We start from the raw sequence: 17,172 nt of genomic DNA, 5'->3' as shown, positions 1-17,172 counted from the left end.
GTTAAAGAGCTTGGATTAAACTTAAGCAGACGGGCAGAAATGCTTGGCAGCTGTTTATATAAAAATATTAACATCTTCTTGTTATTCAGGCTTGATGCATCACAGCTGTGAAAATTTCACCATAAACCCCACCCATCTCTCAATTGACATTGTTCTTCGGGTAATCTGACTTTGATTTGGATTTCAGTTGTCTTTTTTTCTCTGGAATTTTCCTCTTAATTCATTTAGTTTCGAGCGCAAATTGTGGTTTGCTGTGAACGTTGTGGCTGACTATAGAGTGGGATTTGCACTGGAAGCAGCAAATTCATCTGTGACATGATTCAGGCAGCCTGTTTGCAGAAGCTTGTGTTCTGTTATCAATCTTCTTGGGCTCCTAGACTTGTTTTTTAAATTCGTTTTGGCAGCACTGGTTTCTGCAGAAAGATTTCAAGTAAGTGCTATGTAGAAACTGTTTGACTGAAGGAAATGTGTTCCCTCAGGCAGTGGAGGAAAGGGAGATGGAAGAGTAGGCACTGGGGTGAATGCAAGTGGACAAGTAGTTACTGATGTGACTCCTGCCGTGTGGGATTGATCTTGTTTGTCATCTAAGTTTCTGGAGTGGAGCCCATGGTAGTTTAATAATATGTTTGATGGTTCTTTGTTTCCCACTGGGACGTGGACATTTGGCCTGTCATGGGACTTGCGTCTCATTGGTCAGTTGGGTCCCAGGATCTGTCTGTTTCTCTCAATTTGGCACACTGTAGTTGATTTCAGTTTATCACAAGGTGCATTGCTTTCAGAGGGGAGATGTGGCAAGTGCAGAGGCCCCTCTTCCCTCATGTATAGCTAAAATATTGCAAAATGGAGAAGTCTATAATTGCTGAGATGGTATGATAGTGCAGTCAGGGTGCCAGCAACCCGTGTTCAATTCTGCTCTTGTCTGTGAGGAGTTTGTATGTTTTCCCCTGAAAACCAACAAATTTCATGAGATATGTCAGTGAGTATAGTATTAATGGTAAGACTCTTGGCAGTGTGGAGGATCAGAGGGATCTTGGGGCCTGAGTCCATAGGACACTCAAAGCTGTTGTGCAGGTTGACTCTATGGTTAAGAAGGCATTAGCCTTCATCAATCATGGGACTGAGTTTTAAGAGCCGAGAGGTAATGTTACAGCTGTATAAGACCCTGGTCAGACCCCACTTGGAGTACTGTGCTCAGTTCTGGTCGCCTCACTACAGGAAGGATGTGGAAACGATAGAAAGGGTGCAGAGGAAACTTACAAGGATGTTGCCTGGATTGGGGAGCATGCCTTATGAGAATAGGTTGAGTGAACTCGGCTTTTTCTGTTTGGAGTGACAGAGGATGAGAGGTGATCTGATAGAGGTGTACAAGATGATGCGAGGCATTGATCGTGTGGATAGTCAGAGGCTTTTCCCCAGGGCTGAAATGGCTAACACAAGGGGGCACAGTTTTAAAGTGCTTGGAAGTAGATACAGAGGAGGTAAATTTTACACAGAGAATGGTGAGTGCATGGAATGGGCTGCTGGTAACAGTGGTGGAGGTGGATATGATAGAGTCTTTTAAGAGACTCCTGGTTAGGTACATGGAGCTCAGAAAAATAGAGGGCTGTGGGTAACCCTAGGTAATTTCTAAGGTAGGGACATGTTTGGCACAGCTTTGTGGGTAATGTGCTGTAGGTTTTCTATGTTTCTATGATCATAAACCCAATTCTGAAGCAGAGGGTGAGGAGGTAACAGATAAAGATGGAGCTTGTGGTGATAGAGGCTTTCAACAGGCTCTCAGTCACTTGGATGTGTAGAGGTGCAAAGGGACTTGTGTGTTTCCTCCCACATTTCAAAGATGTAAATGTTCGTAGAGTAAACGGGTGGGACAGGCTCCTTGGGCCGGAAGGTCTGTTACTGTGGTGTATCTCTAAATGAATTTCCACACCAGCACCTGTGCACACTTAATGATTTCAACCATAAAATGCAGGTGTATATTAGACCATCGAGTTTTCTCCGCCTTTCCACCGTGACTGATTTACCCCAGTCTCCTGCCTTCTCCCTGACACCCTTACTATTCAACCTCTGCTTTATATAAACCCAATGATTTGGCCTCCACAGCTGTCTGTGGCAGTGAATTCCTCAGATTCACCTCCCTCTGTCAAAAGAAATTCCTCCTCATCTCTGTTCTAAAGGGATGTTCTTCTATTCTGAGGCTGTGCCCTCTGGTCCTAGATTGCCCCACTATAGGAAACATCCTCTCCTTGTCAATGAGATATAGTCCTTCCATTATTTGGTTTTACTGAGATCTCCTCTCATTTTTCTAAACTCTAAAAAATACAGGCCCAAAGCCATCAAACACTCCTCATACCTTAACCCTTTCACTGCTGGATTATTCTCATGCACCTCCTCTGGACCCTCGTATACTAGCACATCTTTTCTTAGATAAAGGGCCCAATAGTTGCTCGCAATACTCCGAGAGGACTGCCTAATGCCTTATGAAGCATCAGCATTACATCCTTGCTCTTGTACTCTGATCCTCTTAAAATGAGCATTAACATTGCATTTGCCTTCTTCACCACAGACTCAATCCTGCAATTTGGCCAGTAGGGTGTCCTGCACAAGGACTCAAGTCCCTTTGCACCTCTGCACATTCGAGTGACCTCTGCACATTTGATAGAGGCCTGTTGAAAGCCTCTATCACCACAAACCCCATCTTTGCCTGCTACCTCCTCACCCTCTGCTTCAGAATCGGGTTTACGATCACTGACGTACCTCATGAAGTTTGTTGTTTTGCAGCAGCAGTATAGAGCAACATGCAAAAAAAAGAGTTTCAGTAAGTGTATCTGAAAAGTAATAGTGCATAAAGAGCAAAATAGTGAGGTGGTGTTCATGAACAGTTCAGAAATCGGAAGGCAGAGGGGAAGACGCTGCTGTTAAAATGGAGTGTGTGTCTTCAGGCTCCTGTACCTTCTTTCTGATGATAGTAACGAGAAGGATGTGTGTCCTGGGTGGTGAATGTACTTAATGCTGGATTCCATAGTCGTTCTCGGATGATGGGAGGCTTGTGCCTGTGATGGAGCTGGTCAAATCTACAACCCTCTGCAGCTTTTTCCAATCCTGTGCAGTGGCCCTTCCATACCAGACAGTGAGCCAGCCAGTCAGAATGCTGTCCAAGGTACATCTGTGGAAACTAGCTGGAGTCTTTGGTGACGTACTAAACCTGAAACTCCCAAGGAAGTTCACACTCATGTCCTGCCTTCAAATTTACTTACAGACTCCAATGGCAGACATTAGTTTGCTCCTGAATGGTTTCAGGATATGCTTCATTGTGGTCACTCCTCTATCGAGGATTCCTAATCACATCTTACTCCAGTCCCACCAAAGGGTCTCGGCCCAAAACGTCAACTGAACTCCTTTCCATGGACGCTGCCTGGCCTGCTGAGTTCCTCCAGCATTTTGTGTGTGTTTCTTAATTCAGAGAGAAGGATTCTGCTTCTGATAGTCCCAAACCACACAACAAGCTGTGTTTATTTGGAGAGATTCTCTTTTCAGAACAGTACGGTATTTATAGATTGCTCTGGGCGCAGTTTCTCATGGCCAGATGTTCACAGCTGTAAATTCTAGTGGAGCTTTCCCACAGGCCTTTGGGAATACCTTGCCTGTGACGACTGCTTTTGAGAACACACAAAATGCTGGAGGAATTCGGCAGGTCGGGCAGCGACTATGGCGGGAAATGAGCAGTCAGTATTAAAGGCTGAGAGTCTTCATCAGTACAGATGAAGGGTCTTGGCTGGAAATGTTGTGCTGTGACAAAGTCGTTTTTCAGTATTCTACATCCCCACATTTTGAATTCAGGGATGCCCCTAGGTAACAAAGACTTTGTAAACTGTGGTTTGTAGCATCTTCTTCAACTCCCTCTTTTGGTTTTGTCTTTAAGGCCTCAGGGTATTACCCTCCACACCCATTTCCTCCTTTGAAGGGGAAGTGGGGAGGAGCAAATAACAAAAATGTACAGCTTGTGTGGGAATTACTGTAATTGCATAAATGACGAGTTATTTAGCTTAGAGATACAGCTTGGTTACAGGCCCTTCCGGCCCAACGAGCCTGCACCACCCAGTCACACCAGTGACCCGTTAACCTACGAACCTGTACACCTTTGGAATCTGGGAGGAAACCAGAGCACCCAGAGGAAACCCACACGATCGTGGCGAGACACGGGCAGAATTGAACCCCGCTGGCCGGCACTGCGTTAGCGTCACGGTAACCACTATGCTACACAGTTGGGGCAGTGTGGTGGGGCAGTGTGGTGGCACAGTGTGTTAACTGTAGGATTGAGGATCGACTCCTGCCGCGGTCTGAGGAGTTTCTACATCCTTGCCTGACCCTGTGAGCTTCCTCCAGGTTTCCTTGCACATTTCAGAGGTACACGGGTTAGGGTTAGTAAGCGGTGGGGGAGCTATGAAGTGTGATGACAGTTGCACAATCCTCGATGATTTGACAGTTGCAGTATGGTGCTGTGAACCATGGTGATGCTTTGCAGGCTATGTACGATATCTGAAATCAATGTACAGCACATCTCACTGTACGTTTCAATGTACATGTAACAAAGTTAATCCTTAACCTCTTTTTACTGTGCCACCCCAAACCTTTCTAAAACCTGTTGTGTGGTCTAAAGGGTTAACAGTCTGTCCATGTGAAATACCACAGTATTACTCAGCTTGTGTGACAATGCTAACCCCAATTGCTGATCTGATTAGGTTGACTGGTCACTGAGAATGCCCTGCTCTGGGTAATGGTGTTTATTTCATACTTTTGACTCTTCCATGCATTTAGGTGAAACTGGTCTTGGAAAGTCCACCTTGATGGATACCCTGTTCAACACCAAGTTCGAAGGTGATCCTGCCCCACACAATCAGCCTGGAGTTCACATAAAGTCCAGTAGCTACGAACTGCAGGAAAGCAATGTGCGACTGAAGCTCTCCATCGTGAACAGCGTGGGATTTGGGGACCAGATTAACAAGGAAGAAAGGTCAGAAACGACTTTCTCGTACTTCTGCTATGTTGAATCTGATAAACAGTAAATCAAGTCCCTTGTATAGTCCGTGGGGAACTGGGTTCACGATGAGCAACACGCACGAAATGTCGGAGGAACCTCCAGGAGGTCAGGCAGCATCGATGGATAGGAATGAACAGTCGACTTTTCAGACCGAGACCCTTCGTCAGGACTGGAAAGGAAGGGGGCAGAAGCCTGAAAAAGGTGGGAGAGGAAGGAGTACAAGCTGGCAGGTGACAGGTGAGACCGGGTGAGGGGGAAGGTAGGTAGGGGAGAGGGATGAAGCAAGAAGCTGAACAGTGACAAGTGGAACTGGTCTTGGCCTGTTCATTCCCTTCCATGCAGTGACCATGTATTGACCTGCAGTGTTCATCCAGCATTCTGTGTGTGTTTCCGACTCCTTCTAATCCACTTCAAGATTTGTTTCTCAACATTTCCAACATCTGAAGAACTTGTTGCGTTTGTGGATTGTCAATGATGCACTTTGAATACAACACACGGAAGCTAATGCATGATATTGGCAGAGCCAGGGAGAGTGGTACCTAACTTCCAAACTGCACTGAAAACGGGGCGTGGAAGTAATTCTAAGTGCCAAAAGAGATTCGCAAACAGTGCCTCAAATAGATAAAACAGTTTGGTTTTTGTAAAAAAAAAGAGATTACTGGACTTGTAGGCAAGGTACAGAATACGAAAGAAATGACATTTATGTTCCATTGGGGTCGCCTCCCACCTGAGAGCATGAATATAGATTTCTCCTTTTGGTTTGAAAAAAAAATCTCCTCCTCCCCTCCTATTCCCCGCTCTGGCCCCTTACCTCTTCCCACCTGTCTGACACCACCTCTGGGTCCCCTCCTCCTTCCCTTTCTCCAATGATCCACTCTCCTGTCAGATTCCTGCCTCTCTTGGCTTCACCCATTACCTTCTGGCTATCCTCCTTCCCGTCCACCCACCTTTTTATTCTGGTGTCTTCCCCCTTCCTTTCCCGTCCTGAAGAAGGACCTTGGTTCAAAACGTTGACTGTCTGTTCGCTTCCATGGATGCTGCTCCACCTGTTGAGTTCCTCCAGCGTTTTGTGTGTGTTGCAAAAGAAATGGAAGTTTGCAGGAGTGCTGATTGGAAAGCTGAAGGGATGGGCTTTAGGGTCAAGTACTGAGGTGGTTCAAAATGTTGTTTAATTCTTCTTCCCATGACACCATCTTCGTAATTTAGTCACTTGTACCTCCCCCCCACTCTGGCCCTGCCAACCGCTACCAGCTTCTGCTACGTTGCTTGTTTGTCTCCAACATGGCAGTGGTGTAGGTAATATTTTTGCCTCTTTGATAGGCCATTGCCTTTGACTTAGTTCATACAGTCTATCCGGATCTCTTTTCTGCCTAAAGGTTTCTTCGTAATTTTCCTTTGTTTGCACTGAGATTTTTTTTAACAGGCTGTGCTCTCTCCACCCTGCAGCTACAAGTCTATCGTTGAGTTTATTGACGCTCAGTTCGAGGCCTACCTACAGGAGGAGCTGAAGATTAAACGTACTCTACACAGTTACCATGACAGCCGTGTCCACGTCTGCCTGTACTTCATTGCCCCCACTGGCCATTCCCTCAAGTCGCTTGATTTGGTGACCATGAAGAAACTGGATAGCAAGGTGAGGAGTTCTCAGGAGCAGGCGCCTTTGTGCTTGCAGTGTGCTGTCTTGTAAACATAACGGCGCAAGTGCTCAGCAGTAGTAACGTTAAATCTTGTACCCTCTCTCCGTGAGTCGGCTCCACTGGCAAGGTTCCTCTGTTCTTACATCTTACTCTACAAAACTCTAGAATTCTTGCTTGAAATCTGGTCTCTTCCACATCTTGAAGTGGATAAACTCAAAACATCCTGGAGGTGCTGGAAATCCAGAGCAACCCAAACAAAATGTGAGAGGAGATCAGTAGTCTCGTGGCTGGGAAGGAGCTGTTTCCCATCCTAACCGTCCGTGTCCCAATGTTATGGTACCTCCTGCCTGATGGATAATTGGACAGATGGGAGGGATTGTTGACAATGCTAAGAGCCCTGCGTACACAACATTTTTGATAAATATTTCTGATGGGTGGAAGAGAGACCCTGATACTTCTCTCAGCAGTCCTTTGTGGTGTGTGTAAATTCAATTGGTGCCATTGAATGCCTCTTAAACTGGTTTACTGGCCATGTGTGTTTGTGCCTCAGGAGCTGATGCACAGCAATCCCTGTGCTTGTGTCCCTGGGTTGATGACAGTCTAGATATGTGATGTTGTTGGTCATCACCCCTGAGGTCTTGGTAAAGTTCACGGGTCATTGCAGTCATGGACATCATCAGAAGAGAAGTACAACTTAGCTGTGTATAAAAGTGGATTTTGGACTGATTTATATTCTGTACATTTCACAAATATTTTGACTCTCATCCAGTTTTTCATTTGTGTGTGCTGCACTTCACTAATCCGTACTTGTTAAGCAGATTCAAACAATAACAATCTGCTTTAATTCCTAGTTGTTTGTCCCGCACATTCTTTCAGGGTTAGTTTGCTTTACAGAAGGTTCTGTCTAAGAGTTTCGTTGCTGAAGATTGCAAACTAATTAATCAAAGGGTTTAGATTCTAGGCCAAAAACTTGACTGAAGTTTGCGCTGTCTGCTTTTAACCTAATTCTTCTGCATTAAATCTGTCATGAAGACAATTTTATTGCCTTAGTTAGGGATGGGTGTTGGTGCTGAGGCATCATGATTAGCAGTGGTACCCTGTGACGTCATTGGGTGTGGCATCTAGCTGGAATTGAGAAGCTTGGTGTTACACTTGTGGAGTCCTTCCACTGCCCTATGCTCTTCAGCACCTACCCACTCCCACGTTGATTTTGGATGTGCATTGTCTGCTGTTGTGTAAATGCCTCTGATTTTGCACTATGGTCAACTCTCGAGGTTCTTTGAGATTACGCAGGATTATGGGTATTTCAGTGCTTGGTCAGTTTAAATTAGACCAACCAAAGATATAGACCTAAGAATTTGTTATTAGTTGATTCGCCTCTATGAATCAGGTGATAGCTTTAGACAGTAAGTCATAGGAGCAGATTTAGGTCATTTGGCCTATAAGTTCTGCTCCAGATATTCAACCATGGCTGGTTTGTTTTCCCTTTTCTCCTGCTTTCTCCTGTAACTTTTAATACCTTACCAATTAAGAAACTATCAACCTACACTTTCAATCTACCCAATGACTTGGCCTCCTCAGCCATCTGTAGTAATGAAGTCCACAGATTCATCATTCTCTGGCTAAGCAAATTCGTCCTCAGATCTGTTCTGAAGGGACATCCTTCTATTTTGAGGCTGTGCCCTTAGACTCTCCCACTCACAGAAATGTCCTCTCCATGTCCACTCTATTTAGGCCTACCAATATTTAGTATGTTTCAATGAGATTCCCCACCCCCCCATTCTTCTAAACTCCAGTGAGTACAGGCCCAGAACTATCAAATATGTCCACAAACATTAACCCTTTATTCCCTAGATCATTCACATAAATCCTTTCTGGTCCCTCCAATGAAATCATATCTTTTAGATAAGGGGATTAGATAACTGCTCACAATAGTCCAAATTAAGCCTGACCAATAATTTATAAAGCCTCAACATTACATCCTTGCTCTTATATTCTAGTCATCTTGAAATGAATGCTAACATATCATTTGCCTTCCTCACCACTGACTCAACCTGCAAGTTGACCTTGAGGGATTCCTGCACGAGGATTCCCAGGTCCCTTTGCACCTGATTTACGATTTTGTTCCCATTTATAAAATAGTCTAGCCTTTATTCGTTCCACCAAAGTGCATGGCCGTACATTTCCCTGAACTTCCACTTTGCTCACTCTCCTTTCCTAATCTATCCAAGTTCTTCTGCAGGCTTCCTGTTTTCTCAATACTGCCTGCCATTACCACCTATCTTTGTATTATTTGTAAACTTAGCTACGAACATCATGTCCAAAATTTATCTAAATGTGCAAAATCTAAACTAATTCGGGAAGCAGTTTTTTAAGCTACTGGGAGGAACGGTGGAGCTTCCAATCTAGGAAAACTCTTATATTTGTGGCTTATTAGCTATTCAACTCCCAGCAAGCCAGTCCCATATCTTTTAGTTTTGCTAATTTGGTCAGCTTGGGGCAGCCCATAGCTAGTGATTTCTGCAGCTCCTGTAAGCTAGGAATCAACTGGTTGGTTGTCTGTGAGGTGTTTTATAACAAGAGCTTCCTTTGTAGAGATCCGTCGATGAGATCATTGACCGATATCGTGAAAAGTAGCTGGCCCAACACTGACCCCTGCAGAGCGCTACTTGTCACTGGCAGTCAACCAGAAAAGGCTCCATTTCTTCCCACTCTTTGCCTCCTGCCTGTCAGCGAAGGCTTCAGCCTCAAGGCGATTAGCAACTCGCTCTCTCAGAGGAGGGCGAGAGAGAGATGGGTTGTTACTCTGCTTCAATCAAAGGAATCGGGAGTCAGCTTAGAGAAGCAGGAGATTTGCCATCAAAAGCAACATCAGACAAAACCAGAAAATGCTGCAAGACTTTCTTTAGGTCTGGGGGAGTCTGTGGAAGGAAGAAAGGAAACAAAGGCCACCTTCTGGAGCAGATGGACTAGGTGTTGGGAATAAGGAGTCTCCTCTGCATTTAAATAAAAACTTGGCGAATCCAAAACCATATTCAGCCCAAACATGCGACTTGGGTGAGGCTGTAAGATTCTTCACCAAGAGTTACATTCCTGATCTCTACCTGACCTTATCCACTTCTTGTTGTCTGCTATGACTGCACCAAGAGGTGAATTTTCCCATGAATTTACGGGTGGTGGTTGCATCGCTAATCTTGTGCACTTTTATCTATCTGCCGGTAATTAATTATTAACTGTCGGCCATTAATGAGCAGCCTCGTTTGCTCCAAGGTCTAGCTATTCATAAATTGCACATTGTGTACAGAGCAGAGCATTGATCCACTGCCCACGTGAGGGTGCTCTTTCATCACCGCCTTCAGTGTATCCTCCATTCTCCCTTGGGCATCTTTGCCTCAGTTGGGTGTCAAAGCTCAGAATTAGGTTTATTGATTGGGTGTTCATCATATCCAATAATGATAAGAAACCCGTGTGGCCAATTTTTTTTTGTGATGGGGCAGTTTCAGTCTCGCAGCCTCGGATGTCTGGGTAGTCGTCACAATTGGGGTCTTCCTTGCTTGCGGTGGATGATCGTGGCTACTTCTGTGCCTCGTTCATGCCTTCCGCTCTCCATGGAGTGTTGCAAAACTGCGTTCCTGATTGTTGGATCTCACTGATCTCATCTGCCCAGTCCACCAGAGCTGTCTTCACAGGCTGATCCCTCTCAACAGGTGCGATCTTGGCATTCATTTTGAGCAGACTAGAATATAAAAACAAGGATGTGATGCTGAGGCTTTGTAAGGCATTGGTCAGACCGTACTTGGAGTATGTGAGAAGTTTTGGGCCTCTTATCTAAGAAAAGATGTTGACATTGGAGTGAGTCCAGAGGAGATTCTCGTGAATGATCTCGGGAATGAAATTGTCAGCATATGAGGAGTGTTTGAAAGCTCTGGGCCTGTACTTGCTGGAGTTTAGAAGAATGAGCGGGGAATCTCATTGAAACCTATTGAATGTTGAAAGGCCTAGATAGAATGGGTGTGGAAAGGATGTTTCCTGTTAGTGGTGGAGTCCAGGACCAAGCAACACAGCTTCAGATTGGAGGGACATTCATTTAAAACAGAGATGAGGAATTTTAGCTAGAGGGTGGTGAATCTCTGGAATTAATTGCCACAGAGAGCTGTGGAGGCCAAGTCATTTGGTATACTTAAAGCAGAGGTAGATGGGTTCTTGATTGGTAAGGATGTCAAAGGTTACAGGGAGAAGGCAGGAGAGTGGGGTCAAGGGGGATAATAAATTGGCCATGACGGGATGATGGAGTAGATGTGATGGGCCGACTGGACTTAATCTGGCCTTATGATCAATGAGCCGAGGTCCTTCCTATGGATTTTGCCTTGATGTTGGCCCGTAGAGTCTGCTTGTCCATACGGTTGTTCTCCTTTTCCTTGTGTGGAGTTGTGAATCTTGCCTCTCCTGCAAACTTGTAATCTGGAGCAACCAGCTCGCAGTCTGTCAAAAGGAATATGTACAGTTCGACTGTTCGCTCAGCCTTGCTCTAGTCCATTACACTTTATCCCCTTGAGTCCTACCATCTATCAGTCTCTGCCTGGATGAACTATGCCCTCTAGAACAGAGAATTCCAAATGTTTATGGGCTCCATGAGTATTTTTTTAAAAAATGTCCTAAACATCCAACTTTCCATCCTGAAAACTCATCCCTGTAGCCAAACGAAGCAATTCCTCAAATGCCAGCCACTCTCAGAACTGTGTATACAAATCTCTCTGTTTCCCCCATATAAAAACACAATGTTGGAAATATTCAGCAGGTCACTGGAGAAAGCATTAATGCTTCAGGTTGATTACCTTTCATCAGAACGAGGGAAAGCAAGAAGCTAGAACCAGAGAATGTCTGTGAAAGGGATAAGACTGAATGAAATGTATCGGTGCCTGCTGAAAGCACAGGGAATCAGAACTGATCTTTTTGGAGGATGATGAAGAACAAGAGGGAAGAAGAACAGTTCTGGGACTGAGATTGAAGCACTTGTTGCTGTAAATCTGAAATGGACGATATGGATGTGTGGGGTGGGGAGGGCAGGTTGGCACAGTAATGCAGCAGTTAGCACAATTAGTTGACACCGCCAGCAATCACTGCTAGGCTTCGATTCCGCTGCTGTCTCTATAGAGTTTGTATGTTCTGCTCGTGGCCACACAGGTTTCCTCCAGCTGCTCCCTTTCCTCCTATGTTCCAAAGACATACAGGTTAGAGCTAGTAAGTTGAGGGCATGCTGTGCTGGGGCCACAAGTATGGTGACACTTTTTGCTAGGGACAACCCACACCTCAGACCGTGCTGGTCGTTGATGCAAACAACTCATTTCACTGTTTCAATTTACACGCGTCACAAAAAGCTGATCTTTGATAAAGATCTTTATTTTACTTTGAAGACTTAGCAGCATAATTAGAGGGGTGGGGTAGAAATTACAAGTCTGGTTCTTTGTATACACTAAAAAGAAAGATTACCTTAAATTGTTGAAGAGAGACTTGTAGGCTCTAACATTCCCTGTAAGAAGATGAATGCTGTTCTTCAAGCTTGCATTTGGCTTCGCCTCTCCTGCCCTCTAACCTTCTCCTGTAACCTTGGGTGAAATCAGTTTGTGGGTTCAGTGATTGGGGAGTCAAGACAGACATTAAACATTCAGTTAATCCTTCAAGTTACACCCCGTTATTATGGATTTTGGTCCAACTAAGAAGCTCTCTTGCTTCATTGTCCTGTGTTCAGCCCTTAGCCAATGTCCTTTTCTTCTCCTTCAGGTCAACATCATTCCAATCATTGCCAAAGCAGATTCAATCTCCAAAACCGAGCTCCAGAAATTCAAGATCAAAATAATGAGTGAACTGGTCAGCAACGGTGTTCAGATCTATCAGTTCCCCACAGACGATGAGACGGTGGCAGAGATCAATGGAACCATGAACGTGAGTGTGCCTTTTCTTTTGGATTAGTTTACAAGTATGAGTAATGAAACAGCAGATGGACTTTATGTGACAAGTGTAAAGCGTTGTACTTTTGGCAGGTTAACTGTAAGGGGAAAGTATACAGTTAATGGCAGGACTCTTAACAGCAGAGGGATCTTTTAACTCCCTGTGCAAGTCGATTGGGCAGTAAAGGCATGCTTACCTTGTCTTCACTGATCAGCCGCTGAGAATGAGGAATCACTGACAGAAGTCATGAAATTTGTTGTTTTGTGGCATGTTTATCGTAATTAACATTATGTAACATAAAATTATGTTACGATAAAAAATGTAAAAATGATGCAAAAAGAGCCAACTATTGAGGTGGGGTTCATGGACGTTCAGAAATTTGATGGCAGACCGGAAGAAGCCATTCCCTAAACGTTGAGTGTGCGTTTTCAAGCTTTTGTACGTTCTCTCAGTGAGAAGAGGACATGTCTTGAGTGGTGAGGACCCTTAATGAGGCATGCCATCCTCCTAAGGCACTGCCTATTGAAGAATTCTTCGACCATGGGGAGGGTGGTGCAGCTGTATAAAACTCCGATCACCAACAGGAGAAAATCTGCAGATGCTGGAAAGCCCTGCAACACACACAACACGCTGGGGGAGCTCAACAGGGCTGCCTGGCCTCCTGGGTTCCTCCAGCATTTTGTGTGTGTTGCAGCTGCATGAAATATTTGTCAGGTGGACCTGGGGGATTGTGGCCAGCCAGTGGTGTAATTGAGCAAATAGGAGGAAATCTGCAGGTGCTAGAAATTCAAACAACATCACACAAAATGCTGGTGGAACACAGCAGGCCAGGCAGTATCTATAGGGAGAAGCACTGTCGATGTTTCCGGCCAAGACCATTCATCAGGACAAACTGAAAGGAAAGATAGTAAGAGATTTGAAAGTAGTGGGGGGAGGAGGAAATGCGAAATGATAGGAGAAGACCGGAGGGGGTGGGATGAAGCTAAGAGCTGGGAAGGTGATTGGCAAAAGTGATACAGAGCTGGAGAAGGGGTGTAATTGCATCTCTTGGAGGTGAGTAGTCCCAAATTTGAATCCGGCCAGCTCCTTGCACGCTTTCCATCTGTGCTGGGTTGAGCATCAAACGAGCAGCTCAGCCTCGTAAAAAAAAAAAGGTCAACTGCTATGGAAACCGCAAAAAAAGCACGAAAAGAATCAAAACAGCTTGGGATATTGTGTGCATTTAGTCTGATAGTCTACAGAAATTTGTAATGCTATGAGAGGCAGAGTTACGGTAGATAGTTGGAATCTTTTCTCCACCCACACAGAGTGGTAGGCGTCTGGAACGGGCTGCCAGGGGTAGTTGTACAAGCAGATACCACAGTGGCCTTTGGGAGGTTTTCACACAGATGTGTCAGTATGTGGGGAATGGAGAGATATGAACAGTGTAGGCAGAGGATACTTGGTTTAATTTAACATTTGTAGTAAGCACAGGGTTGTGATTGTGGGAGATTTTAATTTTCCACACATAGACTGGGAAGCCCGTACTGTAAAAGGGATGGATAGTTTGGAGTTTGTAAAATGTGAGCAGGATCGTTTTTTGCAGCAATACATAGAGGTACCGACTAGAGAAGGGGCAGTGTTGGATCTTCTGTTAGAGAATGAAATAGGTCAAGTGACGGAGGTATGTGTCAGTGATCACAATGCCATTAGTTTCAATATAATTATGGAGAAGGATAGGACTGGACCCAGGGTTGAGATTTTTGATTGGAGAAAGGCTAACTTTGAGGAGATGCAAAACAATTTAGAAGGAGTGGATTGGGACAATTTGTTTTATGTGAAGGATGTAATAGAGAAATGGCAGTCATTTAAAGGTGAAATTTTGGGGATACAGAATCTTCATGTTCCTGTTAGGTTGAAAGGAATGGTTAAAAGTTTGAGAGAGTCATGGTTTTCAAGAGATATTGGAAACTTGGTTAGGAAAAAGAGAGATATCACAATAAATATAGGCAGCATGGAGTAAATGAGGTGCTCAAGGAATATAAAGAATGTAAGAAGAATCTTAAGAAAGAAATTAGAAAAGCTAAAAGAAGATATGAGGTTGCTTTGGCAAGTAAGGTGAAAATAAATCCAAAGGGTTTCTACAGTTATATTAACAGCAAAAGGATAGTGAGGGATAAAATTGGTCCCTTAGAGAATCAGTGGACAGCTATGTGTGGAGCCGAAAGAGATGGGGGAGATTTTGAACAATTTCTTCAGTATTCACTAAGGAGAAGGATATTGAACTGTGTAAGGTAAGGGAAACAAGTAGGGAAGTTATGGAAACTATGACGATTAAAGAGGAAGAAGTACTGGAGCTTTTAAGGAGTATAAAAGTGGATAAATCTCCGGATCCTGACAGGATATTCCCTAGGATCTTGAGGGAAGTTAGTGAAGAAATAGCAGGGGCTCTGACAGAAATATTTCAAATGTCATTAGAAACGGGGATGGTTCTAGAGAATTGGTGTATTGCTCATGTGGTTCCATTGTTTAAAAAGGGTTCTAAGAGTAAACCTAGCAATTATAGGCCTGTCAGTTTGACGTCAGTGGTGGGTAAATTAATGGGAAGTATTCTTAGAGATGGTATTTGTAATTATCTGGATAGACAGGGTTTGATTAGGAACAGTCAACATGGATTTGTGCGTGGAAGGTCATGTTTGACAAATCTTATTGAATTCTTTGAAGAGGTTACGAGGAAAGTTGATGAGGGTAAAGCAATGGATGTTGTCTATATGGACTTCAGTAAGGCCTTTGACAAGGTTCCACACGGAAGGTTAGTTAGGAAGGTTCAATTGTTAGGTATTAATATTGAAGTAGTAAAATGGATTCAACAGTGGCTGGATGGGAGATGCCAGAGAGTAGTGGTGGATAACTGTTTGTCAGGTTGGAGGCTGGTGACTAGTGGTGTGCTTCAGGGATCTGTACTGGGTCCAATGTTGTTTGTCATATACATTAATGATCTGGATGATGAGGTGGTAAATTGGATTAGTAAGTATGCAGATGATACTAAGTTGGGTGGCGTTGTGGATAATAAAGTAGGTTTTTAAAGCTTGCAGAGAGATTTAGGCCAGTTAGAAGAGTGGGCTGAGCGATGGCAGATGGAGTTTAATGCTGATAAGTGTGAGGTGCTACATTTTGGTAGGAATAATCCAAATAGGACATGCATGGTAAATGGTAGGGCATTGAAGAATGCAGTAGAACAGAGTGATCTAGGAATAATGGTGCATAGTTCCCTGAAGGTGGAATCTCATGTGGAGAGTGTGGTGAAGAAAGCTTTTGGTATGCTGGCCTTTATAAACCAAAGCATTGAGTATAGGAGTTGGGATGTAATGTTAAAATTATACAAGGCATTGGTAAGGCTGAATTTGGAGTATTGTATACAGTTCTGGTCACTGAATTATAGGAAAGATGTCAACAAAATAGAGAGAGTACAGAGAAGATTTACTAGACTGTTACCTGAGCACCTAAGTTACAGAGAAAGGTTGAACAAGTTAGGTCTTTATTCTTTGGAGCGTGGAAGGTTGAGGGGGGACTTGATAGAGGTATTTACAATTATGAGGGGATAGATAGAGTTGGTGTGGATAGGCTTTTTCCATTGAGAGTAGGGGAGATTCAAACAAGAGGATATGAGTTGAGAGTTAAGGGGCGAAAGTTTAAGGGTAACATGAGGGGAAACTTCTTTACTCAGAGAGTGGTAGCTGTGTGGAATGAGCTTCCAATAGAAGTGATAGAGGCAGGTTCGGTATTGTCATTTAAAGCAAAATTGGATAGGTATATGGACAGGAAAGGAATGGAGGGTTATGGGCTGATTGTGGGTCAGTGGGACTAGGTGAGTGCAAGCATTTGGCACGGACTAGAAGGGCCGAGATGGCCTGTTTCCGTGCTGTAATTGTTATCATGTTTGGCAGAGGGGTCCATTCCCATGTGCTTTATGAACTCAACACTGAACTGGAGATTACTGTTTGTCAATTCAATTCCCGTGCTCTGGGAGCAGCTTAGATTTTGGAAATGTCGGCCCCGTTAGTACTAGGTGAGGACTCTCCCGGCACCGCAGCCGTGGTTCGAGAACGAGGCTTGCCAGTCACCTTACGGGCAATGAAGGGAGCAGTAAATTACAGAACTGAACAGAAAGCAACTGCTGCTGGAAGAATGTAAAGGTGATTTCCGTTTCAAATTTGGCAAGGAGCATGCAAGCTAGCATACACCCACCCATTAGTGTGCCTTGTTTCAAAAATCTGTTAGTTTACAAAATAAATTACTGTAAAACAAAGGAGCAGGCTTGGGTCATTCAGCCCACTGAGTCTGTTCCGCATTCCATCATGGTTGATTTATTATCCCTCTCAACCCCTTTCTCCTGCCTTCTCCCTGTAAATTTTTTTGAAGCCCAATTTGAGGAACAAAGAGATTTTGACCCCCACGAAGCAGTTGCTTTTTAATATAATAATACAAGTTTTTGTGAGGGGGGGGAATGTGGTACGGATGGGATTAAAGAACCTGGGGGAGCATCAGGCAGTGAGCTGAGTAGTTGAC

At 44.2% G+C, this 17,172-nt stretch overlaps 1 protein-coding gene across 5 annotated transcripts in view; it reads left to right on the top strand.

Annotated features, from left to right (window-relative positions):
* The window catches only part of LOC132397942 (septin-6), a 74,422-nt gene that overhangs the window by 41,120 nt on the left and 16,130 nt on the right, over positions 1–17,172 (top strand). For all 5 annotated transcript variants that reach the window (XM_059976767.1, XM_059976769.1, XM_059976768.1 and 2 more), the window contains exons 3-5: positions 4,816–5,011; positions 6,485–6,671; positions 12,457–12,618. In XM_059976767.1, the coding sequence (XP_059832750.1) occupies positions 4,816–5,011; positions 6,485–6,671; positions 12,457–12,618 (545 nt within the window). The remainder of the gene's footprint in view (positions 1–4,815; positions 5,012–6,484; positions 6,672–12,456; positions 12,619–17,172) is intronic.

The sequence above is a fragment of the Hypanus sabinus genome, chromosome 8 (genome assembly GCF_030144855.1).
Source record: "Hypanus sabinus isolate sHypSab1 chromosome 8, sHypSab1.hap1, whole genome shotgun sequence".
NCBI lineage: Eukaryota > Metazoa > Chordata > Chondrichthyes > Myliobatiformes > Dasyatidae > Hypanus > Hypanus sabinus.
Note: the sequence above shows the minus strand (reverse complement) of the source record. Positions and strands in the feature narration are given on the sequence as shown.